The sequence below is a fragment of the Opisthocomus hoazin genome, chromosome 6 (genome assembly GCF_030867145.1).
Source record: "Opisthocomus hoazin isolate bOpiHoa1 chromosome 6, bOpiHoa1.hap1, whole genome shotgun sequence".
Lineage (NCBI taxonomy): Eukaryota > Metazoa > Chordata > Aves > Opisthocomiformes > Opisthocomidae > Opisthocomus > Opisthocomus hoazin.
In genome coordinates, this window is record NC_134419.1 from 32,168,060 (window position 1) to 32,187,344 (window position 19,285).

Sequence of the window (19,285 nt, forward strand, 5' to 3'; positions counted from 1 at the left end):
AATCACAACAGGATTATCTTTTTTCTTTTTATAAGGTAAAGGAATGTTGGCTTTTTGACAGGAAAATCTTTATTTACAGCCACCTATGAACCACTGATAAAGTGCATTAGGAGCTGGGACATAGAAGCACTCCTTTCCAGCAAGCGTTTGCATTATTCATGGTTTGGGATGATTAATGAAAAAGCAGTATTTATGGGGGGACCGGCAATAGATTGTTGCATCATGGTGAAATATAGATTTCTCCACACTTAAGACAGACGTACTTATTTATTATTTTGGCAGCAGTTTATTCTCGGCTATTTTATCTTTGTTTATTTCTCTGTTTTTAGGTAGCTATGCTTTTAAATTAGCACCACAGGGCAAACGCATTCTCACGTGGCAATCTTAACCACGATCTGGAACAAAGCTTCTTCTATGCGTGTGTTTTTTTTTTTAATTTGGGGAAATTTTTGAGTTTTGTTTCTTTCACCAGGCTTGCTGCTACCTTAGTAAATGCAAAACATTTTTTTTAATTTAGTACAAAACCATCCAAAAACGATAGGTGAGGTAGGCTTGCCAAGCTTGTAAAGGTAACAAGTTTGACTACTCCTTACGCTTGCTCCTGGGGACTTCTCCCGATTCAACTCAAAGCTCGTAAAGCTTGGGAGGTCAATGCACCAAAGCAGAAAGCACCTGGGAAAGGGCTTTCCTTACCTGCTGCGTTTGCTGTCTCTGAATTGCCCTCACCTTGGGGACAGGGCTCTCTCTCGAGGAGGACGACTGCTGCCGGGAGCGGCTCCCGTTCTGGACGGGTTCAGCCACCACGGCCCCCGGCACCCCCGCCACGCTGCCCGTGCTCCGCAGGGAAGCGCTGTGCGGCAGGGTCCGCGGCGCTTTGGCCCTGGCGCCCAGCCCGCCTTGGTCCACCCTGCGGATCTGCGCCTGGCTGCTGCTGTTCTGGCGGGGCAGGGCGATGGGGACGTGCTTGTCTGGGACGGCGTGGCGCCGAGAGAAGTCCTCGCTCTGCGTGCTGCGCTTGGCGAAGTCCTCCATGCTGCTGTTGCTGGGCCCGCTGAGCTTGAAGTCTTCACTGTTGCTTCGGCTCCGGGAGCTGGCAGTGCTCAGGTTCTCGAGGCTGGAGTCCACGGAGGCCTTCGGCATCGGTGGGGTTGGGTTGTTGAGATGGTAAACGGGGTTCTGGAAGGAGAGAGGCTGGAGGCTGCCCTGTTGGTTCAGCGCCGGGTGCAGGGGCCTCCTCACCTGGGGAGCGCTCTGGGGCGTGCTCTGCGTGTCCCACAGCTGCTTGATGGTGGTCACCGGCGTGACGGAGAGCTGGCTACCGGCCAGCCGCAAAGGCACATCGTGCAGGGCAGAGGCATGGTCGCTGTGGGCCGGGTGAGGGTCCTGCAGGTCCATCAGAGAGATGCTACGGCCATTGGGCAGGAGGTTTTCCCTGTCGTCCTTATCAGAGTAAGTCATGCTCTGGGTGGAGGCCTGCTGAACCAACAGCAAGGTCTTGCCCCTCAAATATCCATCTACATTTTCCTGGGTTGGAGATTTCAGCTTATGCAAGTCGCTGTGGAGTGGAAAGGGATCTGGTTAATTTTTAAGCAGCTGAGACCCTGAGAGATCTGTCCCAGAGAAGTCTCTCTAGCTCATTTAACCTCCCCCCAGCCGAAAGCTTCAAGGAACCACATTTCCTTTTATGAGCTCTTTGCGTTCAAGTCAGAACACACTTCTCCTTAATTACCGCTTATCTTTGAGAATTGTGTTTGATTCAAGAAGTGCTTCATCTTTATTTTTCACAGGTAAAATACAAACCGTTCCCACCAAATCCTCCACCCCGACACTTCTGTCTCCAGCAAGGCTTCAGAGCAGCTCAGATCCCGTCCGACCCTTCACCAGCAGTACATATCGTGGCCATCTGAAGGCTCAGCAGAGGCTGGGCGAAGGCTCCTGCACATCTAGACGTGAGCTCAGAGGGAAGACGCTTCCACATGACTGAACTGGCCCTCACACCCAACAGCACAGAAGCTGCTCGGAGACCACAGTACCCAAGCTCCTTGGCAAGTTCTGCCATGTCACAGCTTTTTGCTTCAGATTAACAGCGATTACCGTGTCAGAAAAGCTGCACTGAACAGAGAAGGGACTATTTTTGCTGCTCCACTGGTAACAAGTTCCATTGACAGCCCAGTTCGTTCATTAGCAGTAAATACGCAGCCTGATCACCAGAAGGAAGCATTCCGGCTGGCTCTATACCCCGTCACTCAGACCGGCAGTAAACCACACAACTGGCTTTTAGCAGTTGAAGTTACCGACCCCCAGAGACACGTCTGAGCCCTGGGTAAGCCAGAAGCCTCAGGTCTCCAGGGCCACCCTACTGGGACCACGCATTCCCTGTGACGGGGGCTCCTACAGCCAGCCCAGGTGACAAAGCGCCCAACGCTCTACAGGCTTAACAAGCCCCTCACCCCACATCTTTCCCCGAGCTCTGGCCATTACATACCCATCAGTGGGGTCCTCAAATATCTTCTGAAGCCCTGAGGAGAGGCTGCCACTGATGTTTGGACTAGAGCTGTGCTCAGTGAAACGCCTCAGCTGCTGCTGTATCGGCGTAGGGTTGGTCATTGATTTGGTGATATCGGCAAGAATACGAGGCAGAGGTCCCAGTTTTGCCACGGTCGCCTGTAGGAAGGAATTTTCACCCTAATTGGACAACAAGCACCGAGACATCCACCAGTTTTTTTTGATAACGATGCACAGAGGCGGAGGGGTGGAGGTGGAAGGAAGGAGGGTGGGTGGTTGTGTGCGGGTGTGCCAGGACCGTAATGCAGTGTTACGGAGCAGCATAACCACGGCGACGAGATGGATGGAGGAGACGCAACGGGGTGCAGCAGACATTGAGGAAAGAAAAGGAAATAGAAAAGAAATTAGGATTGACCCCCAAAACTAAAAATCATGCTCAATAAAACAAAACTATTGCCATTCCAATGCAAAACTATCATGCAAAGCAAACTAAGTCCAGGGTGGGGAAGGTCAAAGTGAAAACTATGGTATCTACTCATTAAAGGGCATTCACAGACTACAGACTCAGCTGGTGGGGGGAACTTTCCAGGCAAAGGGTGTCACGTGGTAAAGGAAACGCATGCCAACAGACAAGGGGGTGCGGCATTCAGGGGGATCATGAGAGGATCGCAAGGGTTGAGGGAGATGGGGAAAGGGAAGGTTTTCGTTTCATAAGCCTTTCGTTCTCAGCATCCTGCGCTGATGCCACCTTCTGTAGCACCCTGCTGTCAGAAGCTAAGGCGTTCTTCCCTACTTGAAAGTGAGAAATAACTGCATGGAAACATCAATGATCCTCATCTCAGCATTATCACATCAGCCTGGGATTAAATGCGTTCTTGTTCAAATACATATTAGCTCAGTGCTGGCCAGGCTACAGTAAGAGCAGCTGAGCTTCCAGCCAGGAAGGCGGCTCGTTCAGGCTCTGTATCTTTCTCCCCTCTTTGGGTCACTGCTGGTTATATCATCTACAGGGCACCTTTGGGCTCTTGGGCTAGCAGGAAGAGGTGAAAGCACTGGAGGTTTATAATCAAGTAAAACTCTCCTGCAAAGATAACGTTCTTTTCAAAGACATCCGTATTTTTCCTGTAAGCAGGTGTTCAGTCAGTTTGGCTCCAGAGAAAGGTCTCTTTACAGACGCTTTCATACAGCACTGCTTCTGTGTCTATTAAAATCTCTGAGGTGACGTCTCTCATCATTACCTACAGTAAAGCAGCATCGCAATGTAACTTTACCCCTTAATTCTCTTTTTAGCAAACCGCTACCCCAGCTCCCAAGGGCCTGTTGAATGGATTCGTGCATCTAACCCACAGCAAGGGCAGAGCAGATGTGCTCTGACAGCTTATCCAGGTCTGGCTCCTCCCTTTCCTTGCTGTCCAAGACATTTAACCCCTTTGCGTTTGGAGAGCAGCTCGCAGTAACTAACACCAAGCCCAAAAGATCCATTTGCAGTTCTGAAGACCGGAGCTGGGTTTCTCTTGACCTGACGCCTGACCGGCTTGGAGGGAGACGGCAGCGTTCCCTGCACCGGTGGGTTTACCCCAGTTTGTAGAAATGGAGGATCTGGTCTTTTGAGTGTTTGCTTTGCCTGTTTTCCTGAGGCTGCTGAACCGCCTTTGTGGCTGACTTTGCTGCCTGTGACATTTTGAATGTACACTGTGTGCACGTATGAGGGAAATCGAAAAACTAGACCGTAAATTCGCTATCAAACTATGACTAGCTAAGATTACTATATATTGCCTTTTTGACTCTGTGACATTGCAATTTACTCTGACGCAATGAGCTCAATTTTTTGTTTTCTATTTTAAATAATGGATTGTGCAAAAATAGATACCCAACAAAAAACTATTTTGGCAAACCTTTGTGCGATACAATTAAGAGTGCATTGCAATGCACCTCACCTCTCCAGTTTCAAAAAAAAAGAATAATATAAATGGAACATGGACAAAATAACACACCTCTGAAAGCTGAAATCTGGAACAGCTCCAAGCATTTGCAAAAAACCATGGTGACTCATAGCTCAGCTGTTCCGGGTCTTATCAACTACCTTCACTATCAAGGTTTTAATGATTTTGGATTCTGTAAAGCCACATCGCTAAGGAAGAGCAAACTGCTGCCTTTTCTTCTGCTGTAGCTAAGCAGAAGCAATGCTTACTGTTGGCAATGTCTACTGCGATCCACAGAACAGAATGGGGACAACGTACACGACCCCAGCACAATACCCGGCAGAAAGCACCTTGCTTTTTTTACAGGATAAAACTGAGAGCGGAACCAGGTTTTTAGATGGCATCCTCTCGCATACTAACAACTAATCCAAAGGCTACAGAAACGAAAGCATCTCTGCAGGCTTTGGATCAGGTCTTTAATGAGAACAGTTCTTCCTGGCCAAGACATTCCTCGGTCAGAGCTGGGCAGGGCAGGGCTTGGTGTGCCGCAAGGTATGCCCACAAGCACCAAAACGGGCACTGCAACGTTTTCATTTGCTGCCCAAACAACCTTCCCTTTTTTCCAGCTCACTTAGGAGAAAGGAACAGCTGCTCAGGGAATTCCAGGTCTACACCTAAGCGTTGCCCTCTCCACCATTTAACACCCGGCCTTACTTCAGGCTCTGCAAAATGTTTGTGCTACTGCTGAAGCCCAACCACCCCGCATGCCCTGATCTGAAACCACGGGAAGAACACTTGTGAAATTCCGCTATCAAACATTCCTCTCGAGAGCTGTTGGTTGAGTTCTCCCACAGCAGGCTTCAGCTGCTCCCCTGATGTTTCCTAGTGTTTACTGTTGCTATGATACGATCGCCGGCTTCGTCCTCCTGGGCCTCCAGCCTGCTTTACCTTATCAAGTTGGGACACAACCTCCCACAAGAGGGAATGCAAAACTGAGAGCTCTCTGCCCAGGTCGATGTAGCCCTCGAATCCAGGCATGTTTGAGGCAATATCCGGATTAGAGATCTCCAGAAGAAAACGCTTCATTCCTCCCCACTCGTGTTCCAAAAAGTCATTCATGAAGGCCATATACTCTTCCTTATTACCAAACCTGCAAGAAAAGGGAGGAGGGGAAACCCAGTCAATAACCTCCACACAAAATACAGAGTACAAGTGCTTATAATTACTTCAGTGCTTAACTTTAGACCTTTCCTTTCTGAAGATTTGGTCTGGGAGAAAATAAAAAAAAAAAACCAACCAAACAAGGGTAATTTAAGCGATTCACTGCTTTCTCAGACTTATTTAAATACAGTAATTCACTGTTCATATTGCAATTAAGGGCTCAACACACCTCGCCCCTCTCCCTCCCACAGAGGCCCCTTCTCCACTTCTCTGCATCCCCTCCCCTGTAAGAGACACACCATGCCCTTTGTACCATTCAGCTGGGAATTTCAGGGAAGAAAGGAGGAAAATCCTTGGTGGGAACGGGCTTTTTCTCTTTTGAAATAGCACACACACTGACATGCTAATGTACGGCTCTTCTTGGATTTATGCTGTGTCCCCTCTACCGAATTCAACACAGCCCAAATCTGCATGTGAAAAGGAGAATTGATCTAGCTCAGCCCCGAGCTGTCTCAGGGGGAACCCTGTTCACATACAAGCGAGGAGTTTCCTCCTTTTCTAAAGCCAATCTCAATTTGCCAGAGAATCCGCTGCCTGCACACACACGACTACCAAGCGGGGCTCTCCGCGCTCCACAGTCACCCGCAGTGACTTGAACCCTGGAGGCACAGATCGCAGTGCCACTGCCACCACCTACTTAGCAAAATTGGCGAGGTTCTGAATGACTTTCGCAATAAGCGTGAGCGTGCGAGATGTCTGGTCGTCGGGATACTCCTGCATGAGGCTGAAGAGGCTGGGGGACATGATAGCAGGGCAGAGGAAGCGGAGGAAGAGGGAGGCACTGATCAGGCGTTCGCTGATGTCCTGCTTGCCCCTGCTCAGGCACTGCTGCTTCCAAGATGAAAATACCTCCTTCAGCTCACGAGGGAACACGCTGAAAAACAATAAAGCCAGGAAATCAAATCGTACAGGCCATGAGATGCAACAAGCCGAATTGGTGACCAACCGCCTGAAATAATTATCTGTGAGAAAACATCAGCTCTGCCCCCCCCCCCCCCCCCCCCTTTTTCCTTTTCTCTCTCTAGGCTAGGAAATGTCATTAGGCATCTATTCTTAGATCCCCACTCAATCTGGCGATACTTAAGTAGTCTTTAATGCATCCCTTGTTCATATATGTTAAGGGAAGCCATTTTCAGACACGCTGATTTGCAGGCTAAGAACTACTTATCCATCGCTACCCTGGAGCAAACAGGGCATTAGAATACCAAAACCAAACTGAACCAAGCTGAACTCATCTCGGTAACTTAACGCGCTTGTTGAGCTCTCTCAATACTTCCCACGCACTTAATCCCGAAGCAGAAAGGCCCTTCTTCTTTCACTACTGCTCGGAAACAGAGATTAATAGAAATCTCTCTGCCAACGTTTCCTCCCTGTGATTTCCTGTTCAATTCTACAGATCTTAAGGGTCTGAAAGTCTCCTACAGACATCAAAACTTTCAGCTTTTTACTCTAAGTTCAAGCTCAGCTGTTCTCACTTTGCTGAGCCACAGCTCAGCAAGTGTTCCCTTGGCAAAGTATTTCAGCAGAAGCTTCTCTCAGGTACAGCGCATGGGACTGGAGCCCCTCAATGTGGGCACACATGCCACCTGCGATACGGGGTCACACATAGGAAAGTAGCGAGGAAAGGAAACACAGGCAGTCTCAGAAGACGGCTGGGTCCGTGCTATTTCCCTGTACCACTGCTGTGTTGTTCTCTTCAGAGGAGGAACGGGCACCCTCTAAGCAAATAACCTAATGGGGGAGAAGGGGAGGGGAGATGCCTCACCAGTACGAATTGATAATCTTGCAGAAGGCCAGCTCACAACACATTTTCAGGTTGCTCTGATGGTCTGTTAATTCACTGGACAAACATTTGCTGGGATCCACTTCACAGTTTTCATCTGACTCATATAAAGCCTTGATAAACTCCCCTGGACAAAGGGAAGAGGACAACAAACCAGGGTAGTTACACGAAAAGCCTCCTTGACGCACCTTTAAATCCTGCTTATGCCTCTCCTCGGCAGCCGCCTCTTCTGCTCCCTGTGTCGGCAATAAGGCCTCCAGACACCAGATGCTGGGGACACGGCTCCCCCGGCCCCGTCAGAGCGGAGCGCTTGCCGTACCAGATCAGACGGCCGGTGCTCTGACGCGTCAGCCTCCCGTGCCCGCGCTGCCCCAAACACAGCCGTGACAGCGCAGGGCTTTGCTGCCAACCCCCGCAGACACCTCGCTTACAGCCTAGAGAACAGGAATTGACTTTGCCTTCAGATTGCATTAGCAACTATAAAATTATCCACAGTCTTCGAAATGAAGCTGGGCTATTTGTCTTCATAATTTCCCCAGGAAATGCACGTGACGATGTTATTTATTTTTATTATTTCTAAATGTACCATCTTTTATCATTTTAAAAAGCGTCACCTTGCTCTTGAGTAAGACCTGAGATACTGCTCATTTCCTCAGCTTCTTTTATCAACACCTTACATTTTTATAGCCTGCATCTTTCAAAATCCTTTGCACTTCTGTCACCCTTCTCTTAGGGCATCACAACAGAAACCGGACACTTACAAAAGCAGATGAACTTTACTTGGTTTGACATATTGGAATGAACAACCTACTTAGCAGTTTCCCTCCTATCTACGCTAGCACACCAAAAGATTTTTAAACTGTTGTTGTTCACTAGGAAAAAATTCTTTATTCATTCATGTAATGATTCAATGTCTTTTAAGTTCATCTCCTCAGATGATCTTGCTGGCTCCGAGCTAACACCACAAGGCTTGCTTGTGCAAAAGGAGTTTGATTTTTGTTTTTGTTGTCATAAAATCCCTTAAACACCTCCCAGCACCCCTCCCCGAGTCTCAAGTCAGCAGTGTTCTTGCAAGCAAAGCAGGCAGCACATTTTCTTAAGCTTTTTTTTTGTTGGGGGCCAAAAAATTTCTGCTGAGGGCATCTATATCACTTCTTTGCAAAACTCTCGGCATCACTTCTGTTGAGCCAATTCTGTTTTAACTGTTGCTTACTTGATATTTTTTTTTTCCCTTAAACGCATTTGAAACTTACTCTTTGTGGTCCACAAGACGCTGTTTTAATCCTATATTAAGATGCTCTTACAGATGTATTAAATAGCTAACACCAAGCGTAACGTTGTTAATCCTTCCAAAGAACATGGCATCTGAGCAAAACGACATTTAAAACTTGACACAGAATTAGCTGGGCATATTGTCATGAGCAATCCTGCCCTCAGCTACAGACGAGCTGGATGACCTTAGGGGGATTTTCCATCTCTCATGTCTATGATTTACAATCTTATCGCTCAGCACCAATGCTCTAAATGATGTATTAGAAGTCATTAATTTTAAAATATTTTTATATAATTACAACACATTATGGGGCTTGCAGTCAAATGTAATACACTGGTCCCACAGCTGATGGTTCAGTTTGCTGAAAAGCAGAGCACAAAGCAATATGCTGCTCGTTTCTCTATACCGAGCAAGAGCCCAGGACTGTGACTTGTGCCCAGTGGTTCCACCCCCGAGAATGAGACTACCAGAACAGGCTCATTCCGCTTAAGGAATGGCCAAAATGCATATAATCACAGACCTGACTATACTGACCCTTGGAGCACTAATTTAGCTAACCATCTCCTTGCTGACTTGCCAGCCTCCGGTACTGCTGAGGACAAGCAAGGCTGCTGGGAAAGCAAGCTGCTGCTTTTTCTTTTTTTCTTGTTTTTGCAACAGGATGTGGTGTGGGACTGGGCTTTGGCCTGATCTTGTTTCTCTTGTATCAACTTCCAAAGCTTTCTTCAACCAACAAACAACAGGGTGACTCGCTGTGCAATCGTGGATCACAAAGATTGCGTGAAATTGGTAAATTAGCTGTAGCGAGGCTCTGCGTTTGTCAAGCAAAGAGCTCGCACGTTTTTGGTCCTCTTTACTGCAATGTGGACGGTAATTCCCAAGGCAGTGGCTTATGACTGGAGCAGAACCTTCTGGTGGAGCAGGAACAATAACACAATGATCAGAATCCACCCTGGCACGTAACTGTGGACATGAAAAACCTGCCAGGGGAATGGAGTAGGACATCTCAGGTTGGCCAGGCAGTTTTAATGAGGTGGTGAATAACGAGCGCTTTGGGTAAACACGGGCAGGAGGCTCCCTAGACAGCCTGCATCTCGATCTCCTGCCCTCTGCTGCTCAGGAGCCCTGCAGCCTCACTCCCTCTGGCCACGGTTGTCGAAGGATTTTTATTGGGGCACAGTACCAGTTTGAAAGGTTAATGCGAATGTTTATGAATTCATTGCTCTGTGGCAAAGGTAAGGGCTGAGCAAGTCCAAGGGTCGCTCTGGAACGTGCCAGCATTACCAACAGTCACAGCTGAAGCATCTGGAAATGAATTTTCTTGTACTACTTGCATTCAACCCAAGCGCTGGGGTGGGCGTCTCACGCTTAACGCTCGTTAATGCCATAGCTACCATCTGCTGTTAACTACAACAGCGAGTCAAAGAGACGGCTGGGAGATGCCCCAGCAATGTGCACTCGTGGATGAGAACTCTGGTTGTCAACCAGATAGCCCTGAGTACATCTACCCTCCTCGGTGGTGGCACTTCAGCCTAACGGGAACACAGGAGCTTCATCAGCATAAAAGGAGTTTTGTGAAACACATGCTTCAGATTCATAAGCCCTTCTGAAATCTCCACCTAACTGTATTGCACGTGATAACAGATTCACCCCCTGACACCATGACACAAAGTATCAGGCTCAATTACCGCTGTTAAACTTTGTGTCAAAACCCCTTTTTTAAGCCGGTTCATATATCAGATGGAACAATCACCAATGCCCACAAACCAACCGCAGGATTTTATGTCTTCATCACAACTAGAGACACCAACGAAGGTTACCCAAAGAAACACAGCGTGCCAATACAGACTTTAAGAGGGACTTGGCGATATCGAATCGAGTTTGTCTCTCCTTGGGTGCTACTCCTGCAGGCACCAAAGAGCATCTTCCTTGGTGTGGAGGAAGGGCATCAAGAGAAAGAAGCATACATTGTGCTGTCTGGCTGCTAGACACCTGGGTTGCATACTGAGGCAGTCCCTTCCCATCCCCCGTTCCCCGACACACGAGGCTTCGCTCACGTTGCAGGCAGCGCAGGGTCAGCCCTCACAACGCACACAGCTGACAGACGGGCGCTTTCTTACCTAGCGCATCGTGAAGATACTTCTGCCCTACCAACTTCAGGTACTCCTCAATAGCTTTGGTAGCAAGCGTGTTCTCCCTGAAGATCAAGACATCGTGCTCCCCGCAACGATCTACCTCAGACATCACCAAATCTGTCAAGAAATCCTGAGGAAAAAGGTCAAATGGCAAGAGGTTATTTTAAGCAGACTCGGTCATGCCAGGCTAACTGCAGAGGCCAAGAAGGCCGGATCAACAGAGGAGCCAGAGGATCACTGAAATATTTGCACAGCTTGGGACAAAGGGTGCAGATGCTACACATAGTATGGGCCAAGGAAATAGGCAGGGCTCCTCTTGGGTTTATTAATACTTATAAAATGATGCAGATTAAAAATTATAAAGGGATAGGCAAAAGTCTCTAAAAGAAAACCTTTACAGCCAAGTTTGTGTTTCAGTGTAGAACCTGAACAGAAAACCTCACCAGTTTATCTGTCAGTGGCTTTCTCTGCTGAAAGAAACTGATATTTATCTTTTAATACTGAATATTACATAAAAATTTGGATTTAAAAACCCAAGATGGAAGTTAGGCACAAGTTCTTACAGCTTGGTGAAATTTAAAGAAGAAGGATGGCTTACATCAGTTAAATTACAAACCAAAAGTGGTTTAGGATTTGGGCAAAACGTTAACACACTTGCTGTGGATCTCTATGGCTTAACTTGAGCTGTATTCAAATGCCCAGGCAGGAACAATCAGCAAGTCTTGATATAGCGAATAACCTCTTGATATAAGCTCTAATTCTACAGAAATACTTATTTCCTGAGGTGATAGCTTTACCCGAGTCAAGGACACTCAGCATTTCACAAGGAATACTCAGTATTTTGCAAGATCCAACGTCAGCCACCGTAAAGTTCCCCAGAGGAAGCATATTCCCCTCTCCTCTTTATTTTTTTTAACTGTTTCAAAAAGAAAAAGAACCCCAAAAACCAAAACCAAACCCCACTGTGGTTCAGGGCTGAGTGATAACTGTGACTTATTGGCTCTGCTGCGAACAGCAACGCCCTCCAAACAGTTCAAAGAGCGATGGAGTAAGGTTTCACAACCCCATTAACTACATAAACCATCATGCACTGCTAGCCTAGAAGCGCAAAATATGTGGAACAAGTTATATATGTTACAGGTAGATCAAAAATACATTCAGAACTCTTTGTTTTCAATCCATTATTGCTGTTTCTTTTCAGCAAAATCTGAGAGAATTCTTTTCACCTGGCACGAACTGTGAACATCCAGCTGCATCAGCACCGACACAGTGTGACCTGGAAACGTACCCGCTCTGCAGCTTGAGGTCAGGGCAGCCTAAGGTGCTCAGCGCTTCCAGTAAATACAAGTTCAAGCGTTCAGGCACTAGGAAGGCAAAGTTATAACGCTAATTCACCTACCTGCTGCAGCTAGCACTGTGGGAATCCAGAGCCTGCTTGCGAGCAGGATTTCAACGCAACACTACAGGAGCTATCCCAGCTACCAGCTTCTCTCGACCAGACTAACAGCTTGGAAAGGAATGAGTACCTATCCCACGCTGCTGCACAGCACCAGCCTTTCCGAGATGTATGTCGAGGGCAGAACAGTAGAGTGACATATGTTTATGCAAACATAAACGGAACTTTTTGGAGCAGTTAAATAAGACTGTCCCTCAGACGTTGCTTATGGCCATCCTTCCACATCTCCAACCCTCTAACTTGTGCTGGGTCACCCTTAACTTGCTCCAGCTGGCAGTACTGGAAGAAGCTGGCTACAGCTTGGTCCGACTCACACCCCCACTTGGCAGGCAGCATCCAGATAAATCAATGCTCATTAATACTTCTCAGCGTTTCCCAAGACCTACGGGATAGTCTCCCACAATCTACTCGAAGGAACCGAGGCTCACTCCAATTGCTGCCTCACAGAGAACCATCAGTGTGCATCCAGAAGTCCTAACGACATCCTCGGGGCAGGCGGGATCACCATTAACCGCGTATGGATTCTCCAAATGGCTGTTCAAACGCTGACCCAATCAATGCTAGCATTGATTCGCTGACTTAGCACTGAATCAACACCAGCATCCTGCTGCTCGCTGTATCAGAGACTTATTTATAGAAATAATTCCCTGGTTTACTAATCTCTTGCTTACTTATCTCTTCTCCTGTATCGTGATTTTAGAAATATAGACAAGGTTCCCGAACACTGAAGTGCAGGCCCTAACTTCTCAGAATAGCATGAAGCTATAGAGTCCTCCTGCTTAAACTTTATACACGGCATCTTTAAGCTTTATATCAGCTCTTAACCACCGTTGGTATCGTGCCTATCTACGTGCCTTCCTGGTAGATGCAATGGTCCGAGTCTTTTCAAACGCTTTTGAGATCCTTTTCTCAGCCTTCTCCCATTCAGGCACCTTCTGCTGTTGCTTACGGTCATGCCAGCCCAGGCTTCCTACTTTCTAGATGAAAAGACATCACCCATCAGCAGTGAGAGGGAGTCGTTTTGACAGGAGCCGCCTGTTCTTACCTTGGCTCTCCCGGTGCTCTGCAGAATGTGCACCAAAGCACACGCCATCTCCTCCTTATTCCTGACGCTGATCACAGGCTCCAGCACAGAGCACAGCATAGTGTAGTTGCTGGTAACAAACTCTGCGAATTCTTTGTATTGCTCCATGGGCAAGACGGTGATGGTCTGGTAACGGGACTTTATCCGAATGGAGGGTCCCCCTGCTTTCCCTTTGTTGGGTGTGGGTGTGCTGACTGGGTACCATTTTTCCACAAACTGGCGACCAGTTACACTGGCCATGGGAATGTTGACCAGGCCTACATAATTGTTCTTGTCCTTTTTCTTCTTCTTCTCCCCATCCTTGTAGATGTGAACTGTGATGCTGTGAAGAGGTGGGAGGCTGTAGAACTCAAAGTGCTCTCCCCAGAAGATGTTATCTGCTTTTGTTTTGCTGGTGGTGCGGGCAAAGAGAGTGTCATCAAGGCACAGCTCACAGAAGTATTTCTTCTTGGGGGCCAGTTCCTTGGCCTCAATGATCCAGAGACGGAGCACATTTTCAGCTCGACGGCAGTTGTCCTGTGCAGAAGAAAGAACTCATGTTTGATTCAGAATCCCTAAAATTTGAGTATTTGACTATTTTGTCTTCCAAGGCAGCAGCAGCAAAGGGCTGCCTTTTGTGTCCAAGACACAAAAGTTCTCTGTCCAAGGACAGAGAATTCAGAATCAGGTTCTCTGATCTTCAGAGAATCAGAATCTCTAGAAAATCGGACATTGTCTAAAATAGGGGAAAAGGGCTGTCTGCTGTATGTCAAAGGTGGGGACTAGAACATTTTGCTTCTCAAAAACCTGCTTGAAATGCTTTAGAAAACAAATGCTCTGCACAGGAGCCCCTCAAAAGCCGCCAGACTGGTGCGGCACGCCACACTGTTTACTCCTGTGAGTAACCAAGAGCACTGTTAGCCTGTCCCTCGCAGGCAGTATGCCAGCTACAGAGGTGACTCACCAGTTATTTCAATAACTGGACCCCCCCTTCTCACTCTGGCTCAAACTCCTTTTGGTTATTTTTCCCCCTCCAACCTGTGCCCCCACAGTAAAACATGAAACCTATGAAGCTGTGTGGCACCATTCCGAGGTGCACGGCACCAGACACCCAGTTTGACACACCAGAAGCAGGCGCTGGGACCAGGAAGCACGCCGACGAGTCTTTATTCATCAAAGGTTTCACCTACCACACTGGCTAGCACAGCACACCGCAGCTTTTGCTACACTGGCGAGCGGACGTCTCCTCAGACTAAATTAATTGAGGATGCATCTGTGGTACACTGGTACACTGGACTAAAATCCAATCATGCCACCTCCATTCCCCTGGTAATTTTATTTCCGCGGTTTCTGTTACCTTAGTCGGCTGCACTGTTCTGCGTAGGTTTTCCATCCACCTGTCCCTCTCTGCCGCAGAGGAACAACTGAAGCATTTACTGCCACTGGAGTAGGTTACCTGGAACATACAAATGACAGGCTGAGTTCAGGCAGGCGGAAGAGACGTGTAAGGGGTTGCAAAAAGGAAGGAAGAAGACAAGCAACACTGGAGCAACAAAGTAGCTGTGAAAAAGGCAGGAAAACGGTATGGGAATCGAGAAGGCAGAGAGGTGAAAAGGGCCACAAAACGTAGAGAGAAAAGAATCATAGAATCATAGAATCCTAGAAAGTTTTGGGTCAGAAGGGACCCCTAGAGGTCATCTAGTCCAACCCCCCCGCAGCGAGCAGGGACACCGCTAACTAGATCAGGTTGCTCAGAGCCCTGTCCAACCTGGTCTTGAATGTTTCCAGGGATGGGGCCTCCACTACCTCTCTGGGCAACCCATACCAGTGTTTCACCACCCTCATTGTAAAGAATTTCTTCCTTATATCCAGCCTAAACCTACCCTGTTTTAGTTTAAAACCATTACCCCTCGTCCTGTCACTGCTGTCTCTACTAAAAAGATTGTCCCCATCTTTCCTATAGGCTCCCTTTAAGTACTGAAAGGCTGCAATCAGGTCCCCTCGCAGCCTTCTCTTCTCCAGGCTAAGCAAGCCCAACTCTCTCAGCCTGTCCTCATAGGAGAGGTGCTCCAGCCCTCGGATCATTTTTGTAGCCCTCCTTTGGACCCACTCCAACAGTTCCATGTCCTTCTTGTGCTGGAGGCTCCAGAGCTGAATGCAGTACTCCAGGTGAGGTCTCACCAGAGCAGAGGGGCAGAATCACCTCTCTCGACCTGCTGGCCACGCTTCTCCTGATGCAGCCCAGGACACGGCTGGCCCTCTAGGCTGCCAGCGCACATTGCCGGATCATGTCCAGCCTTTCGTCTATCAGTACCCCCAAGTCCCTCTCAGCAGGGCTGCTCTCGATCCTTTCATCCCCCAGCCTGTATTGATACTGGGGATTACCCCGACCCAGGTGTAGGACCTTGCACTTGGCCTTGTTGAACCTCATGAGGTTCACACAGGCCCACCTCTCCAGCTTGTCCAGGTCCCTCTGGATGGCATCCCATCCTTCTGGTGTCTCGACCGTACCACTCAGCTTGGTGTCATCTGCAAACTTGCTGAGGGTGCACTCGATGTCGCTGTCCATGTCATTGATAAATATATTGAACAGCACCGGTCCCGGTACGGACCCCTGAGGGACTCCACTCGTCACTGGTCTCCATTTGGACACTGAGCCGTTGACCACTACCCTTTGGCTGCGACCATCCAACCAATTCCTTATGCATCGAACGGTCCACCCATCAAATCCATGGCTCTCCAATTTAGAGAGAAGGATGTTGTGGGGGACCATGTCAAAGGCTTTACAAAAATCCAGATAGATGACATCCATAGGTTTTCCCTTGTCCACCCTTGTTGTTACACCATCATAGAAAGCCACTAGGTTGGTGAGGCAGGACTTTCCCTTGGTGAAGCCATGCTGGGTGTCTCAAATCACCTCCCTGGCCTCCATGTGCCTTAGCATATCTTCTAGGAGGATCTGTTCCATGATCTTCCCAGGCACAGAGGTGAGGCTGACAGGTCGGTAGTTCCCAGGGTCTTCCTTTCTACCCTTTTTGAAAAGGGGCACAATGTTTCCCTTTTTCCAGTCACTGGGGACTTCCCCTGACTGCCATGACTTTTCAAATATCACGGAGAGTGGCTTGGCAACTACGTCAGCCAGTTCCCTCAGGACTCTGGGATGCATCTCTTCAGGTCCCATGGACTTTTGTACATTTAGGTTCTGCAGGAGGTCCTGAACCTGGTCTTCACTTACAGCTGGAGGGATTTTACACTCCTGGTCTCCTTTATGCCATTCATCGACTCGGGAGGGGGGAGGAGAGAGGTTGCCAGTGAAGACTGAGGCAAAAAAATTGTTGAGTACCTCAGCTTTCTCCTCATCTGCTGCTGCCAGTTCGCCGGTCTCGCTCATGAGCGGGGGTACGCTTTCTTTGACCATCTTTTTACAGCTGACATATCTGTAGAAGCCCTTCTTGTTATTTTTCACATCCCTTGCCAAGTTCAGCTCCAGCTGTGCCTTGGCCTTCCTGACCCCATCCCTACACAACCAGGCAGCTTCCCTATACTCTTCCCAGGAAGCCAGTCCCTGCTTCCACTGCCTGTGCAGTTCCCTCTTCTTCCTTAGTTTGACCAGCATCTCTTGCCTCAGCCATGCCGGTCTCTTCCCTTCTCTGCCCGACTTCTTACACTTGGGGATCGAGAGCTCTTGCGCTCTGTGGAATACATCCTTAAAGACCTGCCAGCTCTGTTCTGTTCCCCTGTCCCTGAGGACCATTTCCCAGGGAGTCCTTCTGACTATCTCCTTGAAGAGCTGGAAGCTTGCCCTCCTAAAATTTAGGGTCCTGACTATGCTCTTCGTTATTCCCATTTCCCTCCGTAGCGTTAGTTCCACCAGTGCAGCCCAGGCTACCTCCGATCTTGACAACCCCAACGAGCTCACTCGCATTGGTGACCACCAGGTTTACTATCGCATCCCCTCGGGTAGGGGTGCTTATTACCTGGCTTAAGAAGTTGTCTTCAATGCATTCTAGGAACCTGCTGGATTGCCTACAGCTTGCCGCGTTGCTTTTCCAGCAGATGTCGGGGTGGTTGAAGTCCCCCAGTAGGACGAGAGCCTGCGAGCGCGATGCCTCCTGGAGTTGGAGGAAGAACGCTCCGTCTATCAGCTCCTCTTGATCTGGTGGCCTGTAGTAGACACCAACCACTAGGTTCCCTTTGTTGCCTCTCTCTCTGATTCTTACCCATAAGTTTTCGACCTGCTCGTGGCTATTCTTCAGGGACAGCTCTTCACTCTGTAGTGTTTTCTTGATGTAAAGGGCAACGCCCCTGCCCCTCCTTCCTCGCCTGTCCCTTCTGAACAGCCTGTAGCCATCAAGAGCCACATTCCAGTCGTGGGATTCATCCCACCAAGTTTCCGTGATGGCAATCAGGTCGTAGCTTTCCAGCAGCACGACTGCTTCCAACTCCTCCTGTTTGTTTCCCATGCTGCGTGCGTTTGTATAGAGGCATTTCATCTGAGCTGTCGGCCTCGTTACCTTCATAGCAGAGCACTCCTTTTTTCCCTTGAGGTGCTTCATGGGTATTTTCTTGTTGGCACCTGATACCTCAGGCGCCTCCAGCTCCCCTCGGCAAGACTTCCACATTGCTGCAGTAAAAGTCAGTTCAAATTAATATAAAACTAAAGAAACAACACATAAGGAGCACCAGAGGCTCCTCTTAAAGACTTTTAAACAAGGCTTTAATCAACCAGTTAGTTTATTTTTTTAAAAAAGCTTGTTAATTGAGCCATAGCTACTAAATGGTTGCAGTTTTCCCTGTTCAGTCCCAGAGGCAGATGATGTGGTCACTTAACGGCGTAAAGACAGACTGAACTAACAATGTATTAATATAAGGAAAAACACACCGGAAACGGCGTCTTCAGGAAACACAAAATGTTTCGCAGGGTTCACACAGACAGCAACAGCCTCAAACTAACTGAGGGAGCTGTGCCCCGATCCGGCCCCGACCCTCGGTGCCACACGCAGCTCCGCTTGCACGCAAGTGTCACCTTTGCTTCCCTTTCATTTTTACGTGGCCTAACAAGCTTCATTTACTCTTTCCATTTATTTGTGCACACAATTAAAAAGCAGTTTGAGGCCGCGGCCTCAGAGCTAAGTTGTTGCCAGTTTTTTTTTTCACTCGACTCCCCAAACCTAAGCAAGCCGGGAAGTGCTTCCAACCAGAAGAACGAGGCTGCAGCGAACAGCAGCAGTTCCTGGATACACCCTGAGGGAGCAGGGCCCGATACGCTGGTTTTCTGCCAGAGTGGCCTTCCAGATTGCAAACAGCTCTTTGTTCCAGAAGTTCAGACACATCTGACTAATCCTGCTGAAGACAGACCGCCACCCGCCCCTGCCACAACAGATTACGATGGCCTCAGACACATCCAAGCACGCCGCTGGTCCCCACTCGGATCGCGCTCACATGAACAGCCGGGAGCCACGCGGTGCTGTACTGAAGCAGCAAGGGGAGCTTTGCATCCTGCTCCACGGGGCAACCGACGTGTCCGCAGCTGCCGAAGCTTCTCCTTCAGCGACCGGCGAGCAGGGGGAGCTCACGGAAGGGTGCTCTGACCTGAAATCGCACTGCTCGGTTATGGTATATCTTCTAAATTTAATTTGAGGTGTATTTGGAGAGGATGAATACTTATCTAGAATAGTATATTTGAACCACACATTTGCATGCAAACTACAAATGCTTAGATATTTATCAAATTACACAGATTTCTCAATTAGAAGACATGATAATTGAAAAAGATTTCTCTCCATTGAGTCATTGATGCCATGAGCGTCAAGGACTTCAAAATTGCTGCCGGTTCGACAGCCCCGACCCAAACCTCAGCAGAGCAGGGGCTGTCGATCTGTTCTCCAACGACAAAGCCACCGAGCAGCGTAGCGCAAGGGTGCAGA

The 19,285-nt window shown here is 48.4% G+C and overlaps 1 protein-coding gene across 13 annotated transcripts in view; it reads right to left on the reverse strand.

Moving 5' to 3' along the window:
- The window catches only part of RASAL2 (RAS protein activator like 2), a 193,412-nt gene that overhangs the window by 15,411 nt on the left and 158,716 nt on the right, over positions 1-19,285 (reverse strand). For 9 of the 13 annotated variants that reach the window (XM_075422579.1, XM_075422582.1, XM_075422581.1 and 6 more), the window contains 8 exons: positions 14,716-14,814; positions 13,341-13,895; positions 10,825-10,969; positions 7,414-7,558; positions 6,286-6,522; positions 5,376-5,577; positions 2,486-2,685; positions 694-1,555 (listed from right to left, as the gene is read on the reverse strand). In XM_075422579.1, coding sequence (XP_075278694.1) covers positions 694-1,555; positions 2,486-2,685; positions 5,376-5,577; positions 6,286-6,522; positions 7,414-7,558; positions 10,825-10,969; positions 13,341-13,895; positions 14,716-14,814 — 2,445 coding nt within the window. The remainder of the gene's footprint in view (positions 1-693; positions 1,556-2,485; positions 2,686-5,375; positions 5,578-6,285; positions 6,523-7,413; positions 7,559-10,824; positions 10,970-13,340; positions 13,896-14,715; positions 14,815-19,285) is intronic. The other 4 variants (XM_075422580.1, XM_075422573.1, XM_075422577.1 and 1 more) reach the window with 2 other exon arrangements.